A 20,542-nucleotide genomic window follows, 5' to 3' on the forward strand; every position below is an offset into this window, starting at 1 on the left:
TCAGCCCTGAATTTTCAACACTCCAGCAGAGCCCAGAGCCGCTCAAGTGTAAAATCAAACAGTGCTTTTTGCATTTAAGAGGTGGTCAGACCCACGTCGAATCGTTATTGCTGAGTGTTTTTAGGTCAAGGGGCTTAATGGCAAATTGCGCAAAGCAAAAATAATTAACATATGGACACTCCCACAATGCTAAAATATTGTGGGTAGCCTTGTAAAATGTATATTGGAATCTGGGTCAAATCAATTAAGCTCAGGAGCTATAAGCTCACCTATATTCTCAATATTAAATCAAAAAGACAAATTCATATGTCCTTGTAGGTTATCTATTGTGTTGGGGGGTCGCCCAGGGACCCCAAAGGTCCACGGGGACCCCCCAGAAGGACGATCGTGGTCATGTGGATTAGTGGATAACATTCGCAGCCATGCCAAATGAAGGCAGCGTCTCCGCAAAGGAGCGTCGCCTTTCAATACCACCGGCAGCGGCGACGAACGGGCCGTTATGCTGCAACGACTTTCGTTTATATGCCGCGACGACTCCCGTTTATATGCCGCGATGACTCCCGTTTATATGCCGCGACGACTCCCGTTTATATGCCGAGACCGTCACGACGACTCCCGTTATATGCCGCGACGACTCCCGTTATATGCCGCGATGAATCGTCGCAGTCAAGCATGGATCTCGCCGTCTCTCGAATTTCTATCAACCCACAAAACACAGAACTGCTGACCAATTCATTAAGGAATGCACGTGTTGGCAGTCTGGCCTTAATAGACTTTTTCTCAACCTCTTGCACCTAGCTGTGAATTATACCAGTGTCACTTACCTTAAGTATGTGCTGTCGACACATATACAGTATGTGGACTATATGCTGTCGACACATGTGTACTACACAGTATATGCGGTCGACACATAATGTGGACTATATGCTGTCGACACATGCTGACAGTTTTTTCTGCATGTGGACGGAGATCGCCGTTTTTTCAAATTCAGCATGTGGGTGGAGATCGCCGTCATTTCAAATGCATCGGTTAACTGCCATGGACGGAGAGCTCCGTGACCTCCATCTTTTAATGTTTTATATTGATTTCGCTTATGGAAATAACAACAAACGATGGCAGTCTACTGTTTTGCACCTGTGAATGTATGATTTAGCAATAAAGTTGATTCTGATTCAGATTCTGAACAATGCTTCTTTGAAAGAATTCTAAATGTACTTCTGGCTTGGAGGGGTGATTTCTCAGGTTAAACCATGTTCTGTGTGTGTGTGTGTGTGTGTGTGTGTGTGTGTGTGTGTGTGTGTGTGTGTGTGTGTGTGTGTGTGTGTGTGTGTGCACGCGTGTGCACACGCATGCACGTGTGACTGCGTGCGTACATGTGTCTGTGCATGTGTCTGTGTGTGAACAGGCCACCTGCAGAACTCCACTCTCATAGCTCCATGCATGTCAACAAAAACGAATTGCATCGTGTTCCTGTTAATGTCATATCTGTAAATTGTTCACAGCACCAAAATGTACACATTATGCAGAATATCCAAGACCATTTGCAATGCACAAATGTGTTAATAACTTAATACAAAGTATGAATAGCAAACAGGAATCTGCGTTCATGTATTCAAGAATAAAATAGTAGTAATTATATCAGTAGTAATAATGCACAGTCATTAAAGGGTCAGGACATCCACAAAATGTCCTTTGTGATAGGGAGCAATGATATAGTACAATTCTCTCATAGGCTTCTGGTTTAATTATACAAACTTACATGAGCAACACATTTTGATCTGGTTGAATATAACTGTTCGTCCTGATTGGTCAACCAAGGGTGTGGGGAGTGACCACTGTACTGACCACTCCATATAAACAGGGGTCAAGGTGAAGTACATGCACTGCATCGACAGGATCACACAACAACCATGATGTCTCTGGTCTTCATTCTGCTCATCGGAGCTGCTTGTGAGTCTAGGCCTAGATCCTAAAGACACTTACCTAAAATATTCAAGTGACTTATATCTGTATGTTCAACTGGTTGGTATCTGTTTCGACCTCTGTCAAACAAAATATCTAATAGTATATTTCCTGTGTGTGTTTTTAGTTGCCGAGGAGGACAAGATCGTCGGAGGATATGAGTGTGAGAAACACTCCCAGGCCCATACAGTGTCTCTGAACTCTGGCTACCACTTCTGTGGTGGCTCCCTGGTCAACGAGAACTGGGTTGTGTCTGCTGCTCACTGCTACAAGTCGTAAGAAAAACCTTGATATATTTACATCCATAGTCTGGATTTAATTTGATTTAACTCACCTGATGAGTCATGCTTATGAGCTTTAGGTGGTACTACTTCTCAGGTGACACCAGGGTCTAAAGGGAAGAGAAGGGAGTCTACCTGCAACCACTGAATATGTGCTAGTTATATCATAATAACTATACTCATCCATCCAAAATAATGTTTTACTCATTAAATGAGAAAATAAGCACAAAGTGGACAGGAACTATAACATGAGCCAAAACTTTCACACCTCTCTCTCTTTTCCAGCCGTGTTCAGGTTCGTCTTGGCGAGCACCACATTGCGGAAGATGAGGGTACAGAGCAGTGGATCTCCTCCTCCCGTGTCATCCGTCACCCCAACTACAGCTCCTACAACATCAACAATGACATCATGCTGATCAAGCTGAGCAAGCCCGCCATCCTCAACCAGTATGTGAAGGCTGTGGCTCTGCCCACTTCCTGCGCTCCCGCTGGAACCATGTGCAAAGTCTCTGGCTGGGGCAACACCATGAGCTACTGTGAGTGTATAGCACCTGATCAACATGCCTAGTAACTTACAACCTGAGAAAAAGTGCATTTAAATGTTTAACAATTCAGTTGTGTGTAATATTTAAACGGCCTCAAAATCACAACACATACTGTACAGTATGGCTAACACTGACACTGGTCATTGATCATTATGTAAAATAATTAGTAGGCTTCATCTCAATTATTTGTATGAGGAAAATATCCCTTTTCGTTACTCTTCATATCTACGTACTCAGATATGTTGATATCGTTATAGTTATACATTATACTGTACATCCTTAATGCAATTTACGCTTTGACAAAGTATATACAGTATAGGATTATATATCTCCATTGTTTTAATCCATTTCAACTTTGACCTGTATTTAACACCAGGGGATGACAGCGACAAGCTGCAGTGCCTGGACATTCCCATCCTGTCCCATGAGGACTGTGACAACGCCTACCCTGGCCAGATCACTGACGCCATGTTCTGTGCTGGATACCTGGAGGGAGGCAAGGACTCTTGCCAGGTACTGTAGTCAGCAAGGTTCACCTGCAGAGGTCCTCCACCATCTGAATAGTAAACCAATGTTAGAAATTATGAATTATATTGAGAAATAAATGTACATCTTGTTCCTCTTCTTTCCCCTCTCTCTCTCTCTCTCTCTCTCTCTCTCTCTCTTTCTCTCTCTCAGGGTGACTCTGGTGGCCCTGTCGTGTGTAACGGTGAGCTGCAGGGTGTTGTGTCCTGGGGATACGGTTGTGCTGAGAAGGACCATCCTGGTGTCTATGCCAAGGTACAGAATGCCTCATACGTCTTATTTGAGTTTTGTAGTCTTTATTCATAGAAAAGAGACATGACATTGATAAAAGTAAGGATTTTGGCTGAGCGAATCTAAGAAAATATGTTTTTGAGGTGCATAGCTTTTAGATTATTTTATGTTATTACTATTATCATTCTTACTATTATTTTATCCACAAGTGAGGAAGCTATAAATACGAGACTTGCCTGTTGCAATACCTGTAATGTATTCTAATGACGAGAAATGTGAACCATGACAATGCAATACACAACTATACCCTAAAATATAGGTCAAGCTGAGAATGTTAAATCTTTTCCGTCTCCATTTTCAGGTGTGCCTGTTCAACGACTGGCTGGAGAAAACCATGGCCAGCTCTTAAGTCTGATCCTACAGTAGCCTACCTCCTGTAGGCCTACATTACAACCACCATCACCTCGGCCATCATACATCAAACACTGTATACCTCCATTATTGGCATCCCACATTTGTTTTCATCTTGTATAATAAAGTCTTTCAGACAAATGTAATTTTGTTGTGCTTGTTTTAATTGTTCTAGGTTCAAGGTTGTGCTTTGTTGTTACATCTTGTGTACATTCCACTTCCCAAATATGCGATTGTCTACCATTTATATTATTATAGTAAATTGGAATGTGAAAAGAGCTGTACACCGTTTCCATGTGTATTACAGGATTTAACTGTTGTCAGCTTGTAGATCTTCTTAGGTGAATGTTCATCCCAGAATAGGCCTAGCTAGCTGTGACTGGATATCATTGTACTGCTTGCCCAGCTCGCCCACAACTGTCGGTGGACAAAATACCGGTATATTAAGTGTTTATGGAACAAAACACAAGGCATGGTAAGGTTTTTGTTTAAGGGATGCAGAAATATATGTATAATTAATCAAATGTGTGTAGTGCAAGGTGTGTGGATGGAAATCAAAATCAAAACACTATGGCAAACAAAAGGAGCATGGAAACCTGATGGCAGCAGGTCTGCATCTCTCATGAGCTGTGAATGTGTAGGTTACTCGAGGCACCATTATGGCCCAGGTGCTCTCCATGTGCCATCAAGACTGGAATGCAGGCATGACCCACCTGGTGCCCTGCTCACTTAGGAAGCTAGGCAGTAGGAAATAGGCAATCCAACAACGACTTGAGTGGGGCATCACAGTTTCTATCTCTACGCTGTCTTCAGACAAGCCCTCCTGAGCAGTGGCGTGCACAGACATTTAGAGGGCCAGGTGCTTAAGTGAAAAAAGGGCACCTTGTGCAGTGCATGGAACCGGCCGGGAATAGTGTGAGATTTATAGATTTTGGGGCCTACATTTTTATTAGAAGCTTTTTATCAAGAATTGATCAATGTCACCATGGTCCACATACTGTACACTACACTGTACAAAAAAAACAAAAGGAAAAATCTGTGCACAGCACTGCTCCTGAGCCCCCCGTCATCTCTATTCACCATAAATCTGTCCGACTCGTTTTTTCACACTAGCATCCCTTTCTTTCTTTCTTTCCATTAGAAATACATTTCTTCCTAGTTTTAAGTAGAGCTATATAACTTGCATTCACAATTAAATTTCACATGTAGTCCTTATCTTATTCAGAGCTACAAATAAAAGTGCAATTTGAGAATATCCAGCGATTCTTGTATCACTATGGCCAAAAAGGTAGCACAATACTGATTGTATTGTATTGTAGTTACTGTAGGTAACTGAGTCTATTTGGTTCATTTGTAGAGGTAGGCCTACACCACAAATCTGTTAGGGTTAATTTAGTATAAATTAACTATAAAATAATGTAATTATTAGAGGTTCCCCCAGCTCCCACATTGAGAACCATTAGTGGAGATTCTTTAAAATTTAGGATCCCATCATATTTATTTGTCTGATGTATTTGTTTGACGCAGTGAACATCAGGTAAAAATTATAAATGGATGTAATCATGTAGAATGATGTATTTGTTGGTGGCAAGTAGTAACTGTTTTATTTTCTGTCTTTCATTACACCTACCAATGAGTAACGAGTCACGACATTATGTGTAGAATACATCTGTTGCAGTTAAGATTGTTACCAGATAGCACTGGTCTCTTGGCCTCTTGGTCGATACATACAGTATGTGGACTATATGCTGTCGACACATGCTGACAGTTTTTTCTGCATGTGGACGGAGATCGCCGTTTTTTTCAAATTCAGCATGTGGGTGGAGATCGCCGTCATTTCAAATGCATCGGTTAACTGCCATGGACGGAGAGCTCCGTGACCTCCATCTTTTAATGTTTTATATTGATTAAGATTGGTCGGGGTCCTAAGACCTAAGCTACATCTGGTTAGATCCCAGAGCTGGCGTAAGCCATTTCGCTTATGGAAATAACAACAAACGATGGCAGTCTACTGTTTTGCACCTGTGAATGTATGATTTAGCAATAAAGTTGATTCTGATTCAGAACAATGTTTCTTTGAAAGAATTCTAAATGTACTTCTGGCTTGGAGGGGTGATTTCTCAGGTTAAACCATGTCCTGTGTGTGTGTGTGTGTGTGTCTGTGTCTGTGTCTGTGTCTGTGTCTGTGTGTGTGCGCGCGCGTGCACACGCATGCACCTGTGACTGCGTGCGTACATGTGTCTGTGCATGTGTCTGTGTGTGAACAGGCCACCTGCAGAACTCCACTCTCATAGCTCCATGCATGTCAAGATTACAAACAAAAACGAATTGCATCGTGTTCCTGTTAATGTCATATCTGTAAATTGTTCACAGCACCAAAATGTACACATTATGCAGAATATCCAAGACCATTTGCAATGCACAAATGTGTTAATACAAAGTATGAATAGCAAACAGGAATCTGCGTTCATGTATTCAAGAATAAAATAGTAGTAATTATATCAGTAGTAATAATGCACACAGTCATTAAAGGGTCAGGACATCCACAAAATGTCCTTTGTGATAGGGAGCAATGATATAGTACAATTCTCTCATAGGCTTCTGGTTTAATTATACAAACTTACATGAGCAACACATTTTGATCTGGTTGAATATAACTGTTCGTCCTGATTGGTCAACCAAGGGTGTGGGGAGTGACCACTGTACTGACCACTCCATATAAACAGGGGTCAAGGTGAAGTACATGCACTGCATCGACAGGATCACACAACAACCATGATGTCTCTGGTCTTCATTCTGCTCATCGGAGCTGCTTGTGAGTCTAGGCCTAGATCCTAAAGACACTTACCTAAAATATTCAAGTGACTTATATCTGTATGTTCAACTGGTTGGTATCTGTTTCGACCTCTGTCAAACAAAATATCTAATAGTATATTTCCTGTGTGTGTTTTTAGTTGCAGAGGAGGACAAGATCGTCGGAGGATATGAGTGTGAGAAACACTCCCAGGCCCATACAGTGTCTCTGAACTCTGGCTACCACTTCTGTGGTGGCTCCCTGGTCAACGAGAACTGGGTTGTGTCTGCTGCTCACTGCTACAAGTCGTAAGAAAAACCTTGATATATTTACATCCATAGTCTGGATTTAATTTGATTTAACTCACCTGATGAGTCATGCTTATGAGCTTTAGGTGGTACTACTTCTCAGGTGACACCAGGGTCTAAAGGGAAGAGAAGGGAGTCTACCTGCAACCACTGAATATGTGCTAGTTATATCATAATAACTATACTCATCCATCCAAAATAATGTTTTACTCATTAAATGAGAAAATAAGCACAAAGTGGACAGGAACTATAACATGAGCCAAAACTTTCACACCTCTCTCTCTTTTCCAGCCGTGTTCAGGTTCGTCTTGGCGAGCACCACATTGCGGAAGATGAGGGTACAGAGCAGTGGATCTCCTCCTCCCGTGTCATCCGTCACCCCAACTACAGCTCCTACAACATCAACAATGACATCATGCTGATCAAGCTGAGCAAGCCCGCCATCCTCAACCAGTATGTGAAGGCTGTGGCTCTGCCCACTTCCTGCGCTCCCGCTGGAACCATGTGCAAAGTCTCTGGCTGGGGCAACACCATGAGCTACTGTGAGTGTATAGCACCTGATCAACATGCCTAGTAACTTACAACCTGAGAAAAAGTGCATTTAAATGTTTAACAATTCAGTTGTGTGTAATATTTAAACGGCCTCAAAATCACAACACATACTGTACAGTATGGCTAACACTGACACTGGTCATTGATCATTATGTAAAATAATTAGTAGGCTTCATCTCAATTATTTGTATGAGGAAAATATCCCTTTTCGTTACTCTTCATATCTACGTACTCAGATATGTTGATATCGTTATAGTTATACATTATACTGTACATCCTTAATGCAATTTACGCTTTGACAAAGTATATACAGTATAGGATTATATATCTCCATTGTTTTAATCCATTTCAACTTTGACCTGTATTTAACACCAGGGGATGACAGCGACAAGCTGCAGTGCCTGGACATTCCCATCCTGTCCCATGAGGACTGTGACAACGCCTACCCTGGCCAGATCACTGACGCCATGTTCTGTGCTGGATACCTGGAGGGAGGCAAGGACTCTTGCCAGGTACTGTAGTCAGCAAGGTTCACCTGCAGAGGTCCTCCACCATCTGAATAGTAAACCAATGTTAGAAATTATGAATTATATTGAGAAATAAATGTACATCTTGTTCCTCTTCTTTCCCCTCTCTCTCTCTCTCTCTCTCTCTCTCTTTCTCTCTCTCAGGGTGACTCTGGTGGCCCTGTCGTGTGTAACGGTGAGCTGCAGGGTGTTGTGTCCTGGGGATACGGTTGTGCTGAGAAGGACCATCCTGGTGTCTATGCCAAGGTACAGAATGCCTCATACGTCTTATTTGAGTTTTGTAGTCTTTATTCATAGAAAAGAGACATGACATTGATAAAAGTAAGGATTTTGGCTGAGCGAATCTAAGAAAATATGTTTTTGAGGTGCATAGCTTTTAGATTATTTTATGTTATTACTATTATCATTCTTACTATTATTTTATCCACAAGTGAGGAAGCTATAAATACGAGACTTGCCTGTTGCAATACCTGTAATGTATTCTAATGACGAGAAATGTGAACCATGACAATGCAATACACAACTATACCCTAAAATATAGGTCAAGCTGAGAATGTTAAATCTTTTCCGTCTCCATTTTCAGGTGTGCCTGTTCAACGACTGGCTGGAGAAAACCATGGCCAGCTCTTAAGTCTGATCCTACAGTAGCCTACCTCCTGTAGGCCTACATTACAACCACCATCACCTCGGCCATCATACATCAAACACTGTATACCTCCATTATTGGCATCCCACATTTGTTTTCATCTTGTATAATAAAGTCTTTCAGACAAATGTAATTTTGTTGTGCTTGTTTTAATTGTTCTAGGTTCAAGGTTGTGCTTTGTTGTTACATCTTGTGTACATTCCACTTCCCAAATATGCGATTGTCTACCATTTATATTATTATAGTAAATTGGAATGTGAAAAGAGCTGTACACCGTTTCCATGTGTATTACAGGATTTAACTGTTGTCAGCTTGTAGATCTTCTTAGGTGAATGTTCATCCCAGAATAGGCCTAGCTAGCTGTGACTGGATATCATTGTACTGCTTGCCCAGCTCGCCCACAACTGTCGGTGGACAAAATACCGGTATATTAAGTGTTTATGGAACAAAACACAAGGCATGGTAAGGTTTTTGTTTAAGGGATGCAGAAATATATGTATAATTAATCAAATGTGTGTAGTGCAAGGTGTGTGGATGGAAATCAAAATCAAAACACTATGGCAAACAAAAGGAGCATGGAAACCTGATGGCAGCAGGTCTGCATCTCTCATGAGCTGTGAATGTGTAGGTTACTCGAGGCACCATTATGGCCCAGGTGCTCTCCATGTGCCATCAAGACTGGAATGCAGGCATGACCCACCTGGTGCCCTGCTCACTTAGGAAGCTAGGCAGTAGGAAATAGGCAATCCAACAACGACTTGAGTGGGGCATCACAGTTTCTATCTCTACGCTGTCTTCAGACAAGCCCTCCTGAGCAGTGGCGTGCACAGACATTTAGAGGGCCAGGTGCTTAAGTGAAAAAAGGGCACCTTGTGCAGTGCATGGAACCGGCCGGGAATAGTGTGAGATTTATAGATTTTGGGGCCTACATTTTTATTAGAAGCTTTTTATCAAGAATTGATCAATGTCACCATGGTCCACATACTGTACACTACACTGTACAAAAAAAACAAAAGGAAAAATCTGTGCACAGCACTGCTCCTGAGCCCCCCGTCATCTCTATTCACCATAAATCTGTCCGACTCGTTTTTTCACACTAGCATCCCTTTCTTTCTTTCTTTCCATTAGAAATACATTTCTTCCTAGTTTTAAGTAGAGCTATATAACTTGCATTCACAATTAAATTTCACATGTAGTCCTTATCTTATTCAGAGCTACAAATAAAAGTGCAATTTGAGAATATCCAGCGATTCTTGTATCACTATGGCCAAAAAGGTAGCACAATACTGATTGTATTGTATTGTATTGTAGTTACTGTAGGTAACTGAGTCTATTTGGTTCATTTGTAGAGGTAGGCCTACACCACAAATCTGTTAGGGTTAATTTAGTATAAATTAACTATAAAATAATGTAATTATTAGAGGTTCCCCCAGCTCCCACATTGAGAACCATTAGTGGAGATTCTTTAAAATTTAGGATCCCATCATATTTATTTGTCTGATGTATTTGTTTGACGCAGTGAACATCAGGTAAAAATTATAAATGGATGTAATCATGTAGAATGATGTATTTGTTGGTGGCAAGTAGTAACTGTTTTATTTTCTGTCTTTCATTACACCTACCAATGAGTAACGAGTCACGACATTATGTGTAGAATACATCTGTTGCAGTTAAGATTATTACCAGATAGCACTGGTCTCTTGGCCTCTTGGTCGATACATACAGTATGTGGACTATATGCTGTCGACACATGCTGACAGTTTTTTCTGCATGTGGACGGAGAGCTCTGTGACCTCCATCTTTTAATGTTTTATATTGATTAAGATTGGTCGGGGTCCTAAGACCTAAGCTACATCTGGTTAGATCCCAGAGCTAGCGTAAGCCATTTCGCTTATGGAAATAACAACAAACGATGGCAGTCTACTGTTTTGCACCTGTGAATGTATGATTTAGCAATAAAGTTGATTCTGATTCAGAACAATGTTTCTTTGAAAGAATTCTAAATGTACTTCTGGCTTGGAGGGGTGATTTCTCAGGTTAAACCATGTCCTGTGTGTGTGTGTGTGTGTGTGTATGTGTGTGTCTGTGTGTGTCTGTGTGTGTGTGTGACGTGTGTGTGTGTGTGTGTGTGTGTGTGTGTGTGTGTGTGTGTGTGTGTGTGTGTGTGTGTGTGTGTGTGTGTGTGTGTGTGTGTGTGTGTGTGTGTGTGTGTGTGTGTGTGTGTGTGTGTGTGTGTGTGCGCGCGTGTGTGCACACACATGCACGTGTGACTGCGTGCATGTGTCTGTGCATGTGTCTGTGTGTGAACAGGCCACCTGCAGAACTCCACTCTCATAGCTCCATGCATGTCAAGATTACAAACAAAAACAAATTGCATCGTGTTCCTGTTAATGTCATATCTGTAAATTGTTCACAGCACCAACATGTACACATTATGCAGAATATCCAAGACCATTTGCAATGCACAAATGTGTTAATACAAAGTATGAATAGCAAACAGGAATCTGCGTTCATGCATTCAAGAATAAAATAGTAGTAATTATATCAGTAGTAATAATGCACACAGTCATTAAAGGGTCAGGACATCCACAAAATGTCCTTTGTGATAGGGAGCAATGATATAGTACAATTCTCTCATAGGCTTCTGGTTTAATTACACAAACTTACATGAGCAACACATTTTGATCTGGTTGAATATAACTGTTCGTCCTGATTGGTCAACCAAGGGTGTGGGGAGTGACCACTGTACTGACCACTCCATATAAACAGGGGTCAAGGTGAAGTACATGCACTGCATCGACAGGATCACACAACAACCATGATGTCTCTGGTCTTCATTCTGCTCATCGGAGCTGCTTGTGAGTCTAGGCCTAGATCCTAAAGACACTTACCTAAAATATTCAAGTGACTTATATCTGTATGTTCAACTGGTTGGTATCTGTTTCGACCTCTGTCAAACAAAATATCTAATAGTATATTTCCTGTGTGTGTTTTTAGTTGCCGAGGAGGACAAGATCGTCGGAGGATATGAGTGTGAGAAACACTCCCAGGCCCATACAGTGTCTCTGAACTCTGGCTACCACTTCTGTGGTGGCTCCCTGGTCAACGAGAACTGGGTTGTGTCTGCTGCTCACTGCTACAAGTCGTAAGAAAAACCTTGATATATTTACATCCATAGTCTGGATTTAATTTGATTTAACTCACCTGATGAGTCATGCTTATGAGCTTTAGGTGGTACTACTTCTCAGGTGACACCAGGGTCTAAAGGGAAGAGAAGGGAGTCTACCTGCAACCACTGAATATGTGCTAGTTATATCATAATAACTATACTCATCCATCCAAAATAATGTTTTACTCATTAAATGAGAAAATAAGCACAAAGTGGACAGGAACTATAACATGAGCCAAAACTTTCACACCTCTCTCTCTTTTCCAGCCGCGTTCAGGTTCGTCTTGGCGAGCACCACATTGCGGAAGATGAGGGTACCGAGCAGTGGATCTCCTCCTCTCGTGTCATCCGTCACCCCAACTACAGCTCCTACAACATCAACAATGACATCATGCTGATCAAGCTGAGCAAGCCCGCCACCCTCAACCAGTATGTGAAGGCTGTGGCTCTGCCCACTTCCTGCGCTCCCGCTGGAACCATGTGCAAAGTCTCTGGCTGGGGCAACACCATGAGCTACTGTGAGTGTATAGCAACTGATCAACATGCCTAGTTACAACCTGAGAAAAAGTGCATTTAAATGTTTCATAACAATTCAGTTGTGTGTAATATTTAAACGGCCTCAAAATCACAACACATACTGTACAGTATGGCTAACACTGACACTGGTCATTATGTAAAATAATTAGTAGGCTTCATCTCAATTATTTGTATGAGGAAAATATCCCTTTTCGTTACTCTTCATCATCTTCATAAGTCATTGAAAACAGATATGTTGATATCGTTATAGTTATACATTATACTGTACATCCTTAATGCAATTTACGCTTTGACAAAGTATATACAGTATAGGATTATATATCTCCATTGTTTTAATCCATTTCAACTTTCACCAAATTTAACCCCAGGGGATGACAGCGACAAGCTGCAGTGCCTGGACATTCCCATCCTGTCCCATGAGGACTGTGACAACGCCTACCCTGGCCAGATCACTGACGCCATGTTCTGTGCTGGATACCTGGAGGGAGGCAAGGACTCTTGCCAGGTACTGTAGTCAGCAAGGTTCACCTGCAGAGGTCCTCCACCATCTGAATAGTAAAGCAATGTTAGAACAGCCTGTTATAATATCGATGGTCAAGATGTTGAATTATATTGAGAAATAAATGTACATCTTGTTCCTCTTTCTTCTTTCCCCTCTTCTCTCTCTCTCTCTCTCTCTCTCTCTTTCTCTCTCTCAGGGTGACTCTGGTGGCCCTGTCGTGTGTAACGGTGAGCTGCAGGGTGTTGTGTCCTGGGGATACGGTTGTGCTGAGAAGGACCATCCTGGTGTCTATGCCAAGGTACAGAATGCCTCATACGTCTTATTTGAGTTTTGTAGTCTTTATTCATAGAAAAGAGACAAGACATTGATAAAGCTAATCTAAGAAAATATGTTTTTGAGGTGCATATTATTTAGATTATTTTATGTTATTACTATTATCATTCTTACTATTATTTTATCCACAAGTGAGGAAGCTATAAATACGAGACTTGCCTGTTGCAATACCTGTAATGTATTCTAATGACGAGAAATGTGAACCATGACAATACAATACACAACTATACCCTAAAATATAGGTCAAGCTGAGAATGTTAAATCTTTTCCGTCTCCATTTTCAGGTGTGCCTGTTCAACGACTGGCTGGAGCAAACCATGGCCAGCTCTTAAGTCTGATCCTACAGTAGCTTACCTCCTGTAGGCCTACATTACAACCACCATCACCTCAACCTCAAACACTGTATACCTCCATTATTGCCATCCCACATTTTTTTTCATCTTGTATAATAAAGTCTTTCAGACAAATGTAATTTTGTTGTGCTTGTTTTAATTGTTCTAGGTTCAAGGTTGTGCTTTGTTGTCATCTTGTGTACATGTACTGTACATTCCACTTCCCAAATATGCGATTGTCTACCATTTATATTATTATAGTAAATTGGAATGTGAAAAGAGCTGTACACCGTTTCCATGTGTATTACAGGATTTAACTGTAGCTTGTAGATCTTCTTAGGTGAATGTTCATCCCAGAATAGGCCTAGCTAGCTGTGACTGGATATCATTGTACTGCTTGCCCAGCTCGCCACAACTGTCGGTGGACAAAATACCGGTATATTAAGTGGTTATGGAACAAAACACAAGGCATGGTAAGGTTTTTGTTTAAGGGATGCAGAAATATATGTATAATTAATCAAATGTGTGTAGTGCAAGGTGTGTGGATGGAAATCAAAATCAAAACACTATGGCAAACAAAAGGAGCATGGAAACCTGATGGCAGCAGGTCTGCATCTCTCATGAGCTGTGAATTTGTAGGTTTCTCGAGGCACCATTATGGCCCAGGTGCTCTCCATGTGCCATCAAGACTGGAATGCAGGCATGACCCACCTGGTGCCCTGCTCACTTAGGAAGCTAGGCAGTAGGAAATAGGCAATCCAACAACGACTTGAGTGGGGCATCACAGTTTTTATCTCTACGCTGTCTTCAGACAAGCCCTCCTGAGCAGTGGCGTGCACAGACATTTAGAGGGCCAGGTGCTTAAGTGAAAAAAGGGCACCTTGTGCAGTGCATGGAACCGGCCGGGAATAGTGTGAGATTTATAGATTTTGGGGCCTACATTTTTATTAGAAGCTTTTTATCAAGAATTGATCAATGTCACCATGGTCCACATACTGTACACTACACTGTACAAAAAAAACAAAAGGAAAAATCTGTGCACAGCACTGCTCCTGAGCCCCCCGTCATCTCTATTCACCATAAATCTGTCCGACTCGTTTTTTCACACTAGCATCCCTTTCTTTCTTTCTTTCCATTAGAAATACATTTCGCCCAGGCGGTGGCGTAACCGTCTGGGCACCCGACTGGTAATCCAGTCGCAGTGTGCCGCGGGTTCGACTCCCGAGCCCGACACGGCCTTTACTGCATGTCTTCCCCCATCTCTCTCCCGTTTCCTGTCAGCCTACTGTCTGTCCCTTCAAAAACTAATAAAAGGCGTAAGCCGCAAAAAATATATTAAAAAAAACAAAAAAAAAAAACATTTCTTCCTAGTTTTAAGTAGAGCTATATAACTTGCATTCACAATTAAATTTCACATGTAGTCCTTATCTTATTCAGAGCTACAAATAAAAGTGCAATCCAGCGATTCTTGTATCACTATGGCCAAAAAGGTAGCACAATACTGATTGTATTGTATTGTAGTAGTTACTGTAGGTAACTGAGTCTATTTGGTTCATTTGTAGAGGTAGGCCTACACCACAAATCTGTTAGGGTTAATTTAGTATAAATGAACTATAAAATAATGTAATTATTAGAGGTTCCCCCAGCTCCCACATTGAGAACCATTAGTGGAGATTCTTTAAAATTTAGGATCCCATCATATTTATTTGTCTGATGTATTTGTTTGACGCAGTGAACATCAGGTAAAAATTATAAATGGATGTAATCATGTAGAATGATGTATTTGTTGGTGGTAAGTAGTAACCGTTTCATTTTCTGTCTTTCATTACACCTACCAATGAGTAACGAGTCACGACATTATGTGTAGAATACATCTGTTGCAGTTAAGATTATTACCAGAGAGCACTGGTCTCTTGGCATCAACATTCAGGATGCCTGCCAATTCCAGCTTGTCAGTACCTGGCAATATTCTAAATTATGCTATTATTCAACCAATCAGGGAGCGTAGCAGAGTACAGTTGTGGGTTTATAAACAAGAGGTCCAGGTGAAGTCCTCTCATCGACTGCATCACACAGCAACCATGATGTCTCTGATCTTTGTTCTGCTCATCGGAGCTGCGTGTGAGTATAAAATACTTCCACAGCTGCCCGTCTTTCACACTTTATTACAAACCAGGCCTAGCAAACCATGGTAGTTCACTATACCCTTTTCACATTCTGGGAGAACATATTATTTGCTAATTACTGAAATCTTTTGCTTATAGAATTGCAAATGTACAAGGCCACAGCCAGCCATGCATTTCTGTTGCAAACTCTTGTAATTAACCAATATTACACGAGAGGGGGTGGTTTAACGTCATTAATGCACGCCTGCAATGCTGCAGGAACGAGCCCGCAGGTCGATTTCCGAAAGTGTAATATTGCAATACAACAGTTAGTTACTTTATCGCTGAAAAAACATATTTCATTTTAATGACAGATGTAGTCACTATGACCATAAATGTCCCAAGAAACTAGCTAGCCTAGCCACCCAGTTTGCAGCGCTCTGGGAAAACAGAGCAGCTGAATTATTTGTTTTGATTAGGTGTGTGAGTGGTGCTCGTTTGAACCACGGATAGAAGGCCGTTTCTACCAATCAGATTGCTTCCTCGAAACGACCTGTATAATTTAACGTAATCTGTTTTTCAGTTGCAGAGGACGACAAGATTGTCGGAGGGTATGAGTGTGAGCCCTACTCGGAGCCCCATCAGGTGTCTCTGAATGTTGGCTACCACTTCTGTGGTGGCTCCCTGGTCAACGAGAACTGGGTCGTGTCTGCTGCTCACTGCTACCAGTCGTAAGATCCATTCCCACAATCAGGACCATATTAGCTGAACAAATATGGAAAGAAATATAGTTTCCTTCAGCTATCCACCCCCCCCACCCCTCACTCAGCCTCTTTTGCATAACTGTAGATAGAAAATAAATAGTAAAGTAACAATCTATGAATATAAATGTATGACTTCATGTATGACAACACTACACTTCTTGACCAGATACTCTCTACTGCCTTCAGCCGCATTGAGGTGCGCCTTGGCGAGCACAACATCAAGGTGACTGAGGGCAACGAGGAGATGATCTCCTCCTCTAGTGTCATCCGCCACCCCAGATACAACTCCTGGACCCTTGAAAACGATGTCATGCTGATCAAGCTGAAGACACCTGCCGCCCTCAACCAGTATGTGCAGCCTGTGGCTCTTCCAACTTCCTGCGCCTCCGCTGGCACCATGTGTAGAGTCTCTGGCTGGGGCAACACCATGAGCTCCAGTGAGTAGGCCTATAGCACCTGGGTGACAAATATTTGGCGCAACTAGTTTTCAAAGATGTTATAACAATTGTTATTATATTTATTGTATTAATATAGCACCCTTTTAACAATGTTGCAAAGTGTTATACAATGTGTGTGTGTGTGTGTGTGTGTGTGTGTGTGTGTGTGTGTGTGTGTGTGTCAGCCTACAGATAGGCATATATAGAGTTGTAGCAACTCAACACGTAGCTCCCATGTAGAGCGTTAAAAGTTAACATAGCTTTTATGACTAGAAGCTAGAAGCCACTGACAATCATCTGTTTAAGAAGTGATGAATAGGGGCTCCACAAAGTATGCAGCTATGTCGTGTTAAACTACAGTATTTGCTAAATATATTTTTAATACATGTCCTTTCTCCATACCACCTTCTACTATTAGCTGCTGATGGGAACAAGCTGCAATGCCTGGACATTCCCATCCTGTCTGATGAGGACTGTGAGAATTCCTACCCTGGTATGATCGACCAGACCATGTTCTGTGCTGGATATCTGGAGGGAGGCAAGGACTCTTGCCAGGTATGGCTCCCTATACGATACACCCTTTTCAGCAGACATTTTAAATGTGTGAACACAGTTGTGTCACTGTGTGCCAGAATACACAGCTCGTGCAGATAACATAATGCTGGTCCTCACTGCTTAGTCTTTTTTTCTTCCTCTCTCTCTCTCTCTCTCTCTCAGGGTGACTCTGGTGGCCCTGTCGTGTGTAACGGTGAGCTGCAGGGTGTTGTGTCCTGGGGATACGGTTGTGCTGAGAAGAACCACCCTGGTGTCTATGCCAAGGTATGGCTCAAACATCTTACATATCTTTATAGTATTCTAATTTATTCAAAGAATAGAAACATTTCATTGGTCATTTATTTATTCGTTGTATATTCAATTGAAGTAAGATTATGTACCAGAAGGCCTTCGTGACAAATGCTGCATTTGTGCTCTAAATACTTGATACAATATAGTAGAAGATGTGTTAACATTTCCTATTGTTTAATCTCCAGGTCTGTGTGGCCACAGAGTGGCTGCATGCCACCATGGCCAGCAACTAGGTTTGATACCAGCTTTCAGCCTCCACATCAGTCACACAGCTCGATCTCCAACATGGCCTTTATGGTTAAAATAAATAAAGCATTTTAAAGTAATTATTCCCTCTGCTGTGCTCTTTTATTTGTGGACCATGACATAAATATCAATAGTACCATGGATACTTTTCGTTAAATCATGGCCATAACCATGACACTTATAATTTTGTATTATATTCTTGTCTTTAATAAACAATTAACTAATATTTACACCGAAAAATATAGGGGGTAAACTGTAGGTAACTTAAATGAACACTCTAGGTTTTACTGTGTTCCTATAAGGCTTTTAATTCCTGCCAATGTTTTCAGTCTTGTGTCCACCATGATGTTCCCCTCTCATCTCCCCATTGAAATGTATGAATAAAGAACCCACAAAGTGGATTGAAATGACCCCATCTATCATCATACTGAATCATAAAAATAAACAGACACTTACAATAGGCCTACCATAACCTTTTCCCATGCTACATGGGGACATCAATGCCACATGATGACACCATTATAAAACAACACTAAAACCTATGGCTGGACGGTGTATGAAATGTTGGGGAGCTATTGAAAACAATGGCTACAGGAAGCTGCTGCACCCGTAACTTAGCTACAGCATAGTGTTACTACGTCTACTAGCCTATGTCCCGTGAGTATCAATCCCTGTAGACTAGAGTTTTTATCACGCCAATTTCTGAGATCAGACATAAGTACTCGACCAAGCATGAGCACCCACTGCCAAATGCTTAAAGATTCAGTCCAACTACAGCCCAAAACAAATATTGCCATAAAACCAAGTATCCATATTATGCAATCTGTCCCTACAGGACACAAGAAAAGTAGGACAACCAACTTGGAACCCTCAGAAAAATTCCATTGACAACAGCTATAACAATAAGGATACAATCCAGTACAGTAAATGTGACTTAATTAATAGATAGTATTATCTATTAATTAGCGCGTGTGCGTGCGGCCGCACGCACACACACACACACACACACACACACACACACACACACACACACACACACACACACACACACACAGTCATGTAATACTGTAACATGACAGCAGTGTACCATTAATGCTACAAAAATAAGTGCAAAACACTGAGTGACAATTTCCAGTAGAATCCAAATCGGGGATCAGTGTGAGAAGCAGGCAGCATACTAACCCAAACACTAAAGCCCTGCACACCATTTTACTGGCATAGCCTAATAAAATCAACTACTGGCTACTTCTATAGAACATTTGTCAAAAATGTTTCAGATGCAACACGTGGCGACACACATTAATGAGACGCTCAGAACCATCAAACTCAAAACTGCCTGTTAAAAATGTTATATTTAGTCAATGCCAATTCCCACATTTTCCCTGCAGTCTGTCACTGGCATCACTGCTTACTGCATATGTATGTCAACTTACTGTATGCACTTATAGCGTGTCCAGGTAGTTATTAAAACTACAAGGCTCTTCGTCAATATTGCAATTCTGCATGTTCTCCACTATCAGTGCCCTTGGGTTATAGAGAGGACAACTTCCGGGTAGGCTATATGTGAATGTACATGGCAAATTAAAGTCACTTAACCACATGAATAGCAATCTATAGCATCCCTAGTCTGAGCATGTCATAATAGCCTACATTCTGCGAACATAGCCGATCTACAAGCTCTTGTAGCCTAGATCAAAACTTTAGAGCTTGTACTTGTAGGTAAAGTATTTATTATGGTAAAGAGATGTGTTGTAAATGGGGGAAAATAAGGCAGGTGGACAAGTAAAGACCGCAATGAAGTATATGAGACTTTAAGTGGTTAGTGACAACCAACCAAATGACAATGATGTGTTAATAACTAAAAGTACATATCTTGTGCAGCTTCGACTGGCCCATGTGTCATTATTACAGATGGCATTTTACTTTATGTTAACACTCCCAAATGTATGATGTCTCTATAACCCATCTTGTGGGCAGTTTAGATTACTATTTATTGCAGTTTACATACAATTACAATTTCTTGTTCATTTTTATTGTAAATTTATTGTTCTGTTTTACATTTTTGCACAACAATGTGATACATGAACAATGTTTTCCAGTGTTGTTATAAAATAAACTCTGTAATATAATACAGTATGTAGTGTTTAAATTCTACTGCATACTACTTAAACTTCAGCTTCACAAATATTTCCATATTATCTGAAATAAATGTTGCTGCACTGTATGAGAACTAGCCAGCTGTGTCTCAAACATTTCACATCTTCAGTTCTAGAATCTAAATATAGAGGTGTCCCCGAACGTTCAAAGCACCTGTTCTGCCTGACACCAAAGGAAAAGATAAGATAACTTAGACTGTTTCATTTAAAAACAGTTGATTTTTCCGGCACTATCCCCAAAAGACTAGATTCAACCGACTATTTTACGAGTCATGAAAGGTCAACGCACACGTATATGCGCACACACACACACACACACACACACACACACAC

At 41.2% G+C, this 20,542-nt stretch overlaps 3 protein-coding genes across 3 annotated transcripts; all 3 read left to right on the forward strand.

Moving 5' to 3' along the window:
* Positions 1-1,892: 1,892 nt before the first annotated feature.
* On the forward strand, positions 1,893-3,953 carry LOC310856006 (trypsin-1-like; the record flags this gene model as incomplete). Its single annotated transcript, XM_083761221.1, has 6 exons — positions 1,893-1,950; positions 2,090-2,237; positions 2,529-2,779; positions 3,165-3,301; positions 3,467-3,568; positions 3,906-3,953. Exons 1-6 carry the CDS (start codon positions 1,911-1,913, stop codon positions 3,951-3,953), a joined length of 726 nt encoding a protein of 241 aa, XP_083617347.1. The 5' UTR covers positions 1,893-1,910.
* Positions 3,954-6,712: 2,759 nt separating this feature from the next.
* Positions 6,713-8,767, forward strand: LOC310856008 (trypsin-1-like; the record flags this gene model as incomplete). The annotated part of the gene is made up of 6 exons (XM_083761223.1): positions 6,713-6,770; positions 6,910-7,057; positions 7,349-7,599; positions 7,985-8,121; positions 8,281-8,382; positions 8,720-8,767. Exons 1-6 carry the CDS (start codon positions 6,731-6,733, stop codon positions 8,765-8,767), a joined length of 726 nt encoding a protein of 241 aa, XP_083617349.1. The 5' UTR covers positions 6,713-6,730.
* Positions 8,768-11,582: 2,815 nt separating this feature from the next.
* LOC310856009 (trypsin-1-like) lies at positions 11,583-13,655 on the forward strand (the record flags this gene model as incomplete). Its single annotated transcript, XM_083761224.1, has 6 exons — positions 11,583-11,640; positions 11,780-11,927; positions 12,219-12,469; positions 12,857-12,993; positions 13,187-13,288; positions 13,608-13,655. The coding sequence occupies exons 1-6, from the start codon at positions 11,601-11,603 to the stop codon at positions 13,653-13,655; spliced, it is 726 nt and encodes a 241-aa protein (XP_083617350.1). The 5' UTR covers positions 11,583-11,600.
* Between the last annotated feature and the right edge of the window lie 6,887 nt (positions 13,656-20,542).

The sequence above is a fragment of the Protomyctophum parallelum genome (genome assembly GCF_964188405.1).
Source record: "Protomyctophum parallelum genome assembly, chromosome: 3".
In the NCBI taxonomy this organism is placed as follows: Eukaryota; Metazoa; Chordata; class Actinopteri; order Myctophiformes; family Myctophidae; genus Protomyctophum; species Protomyctophum parallelum.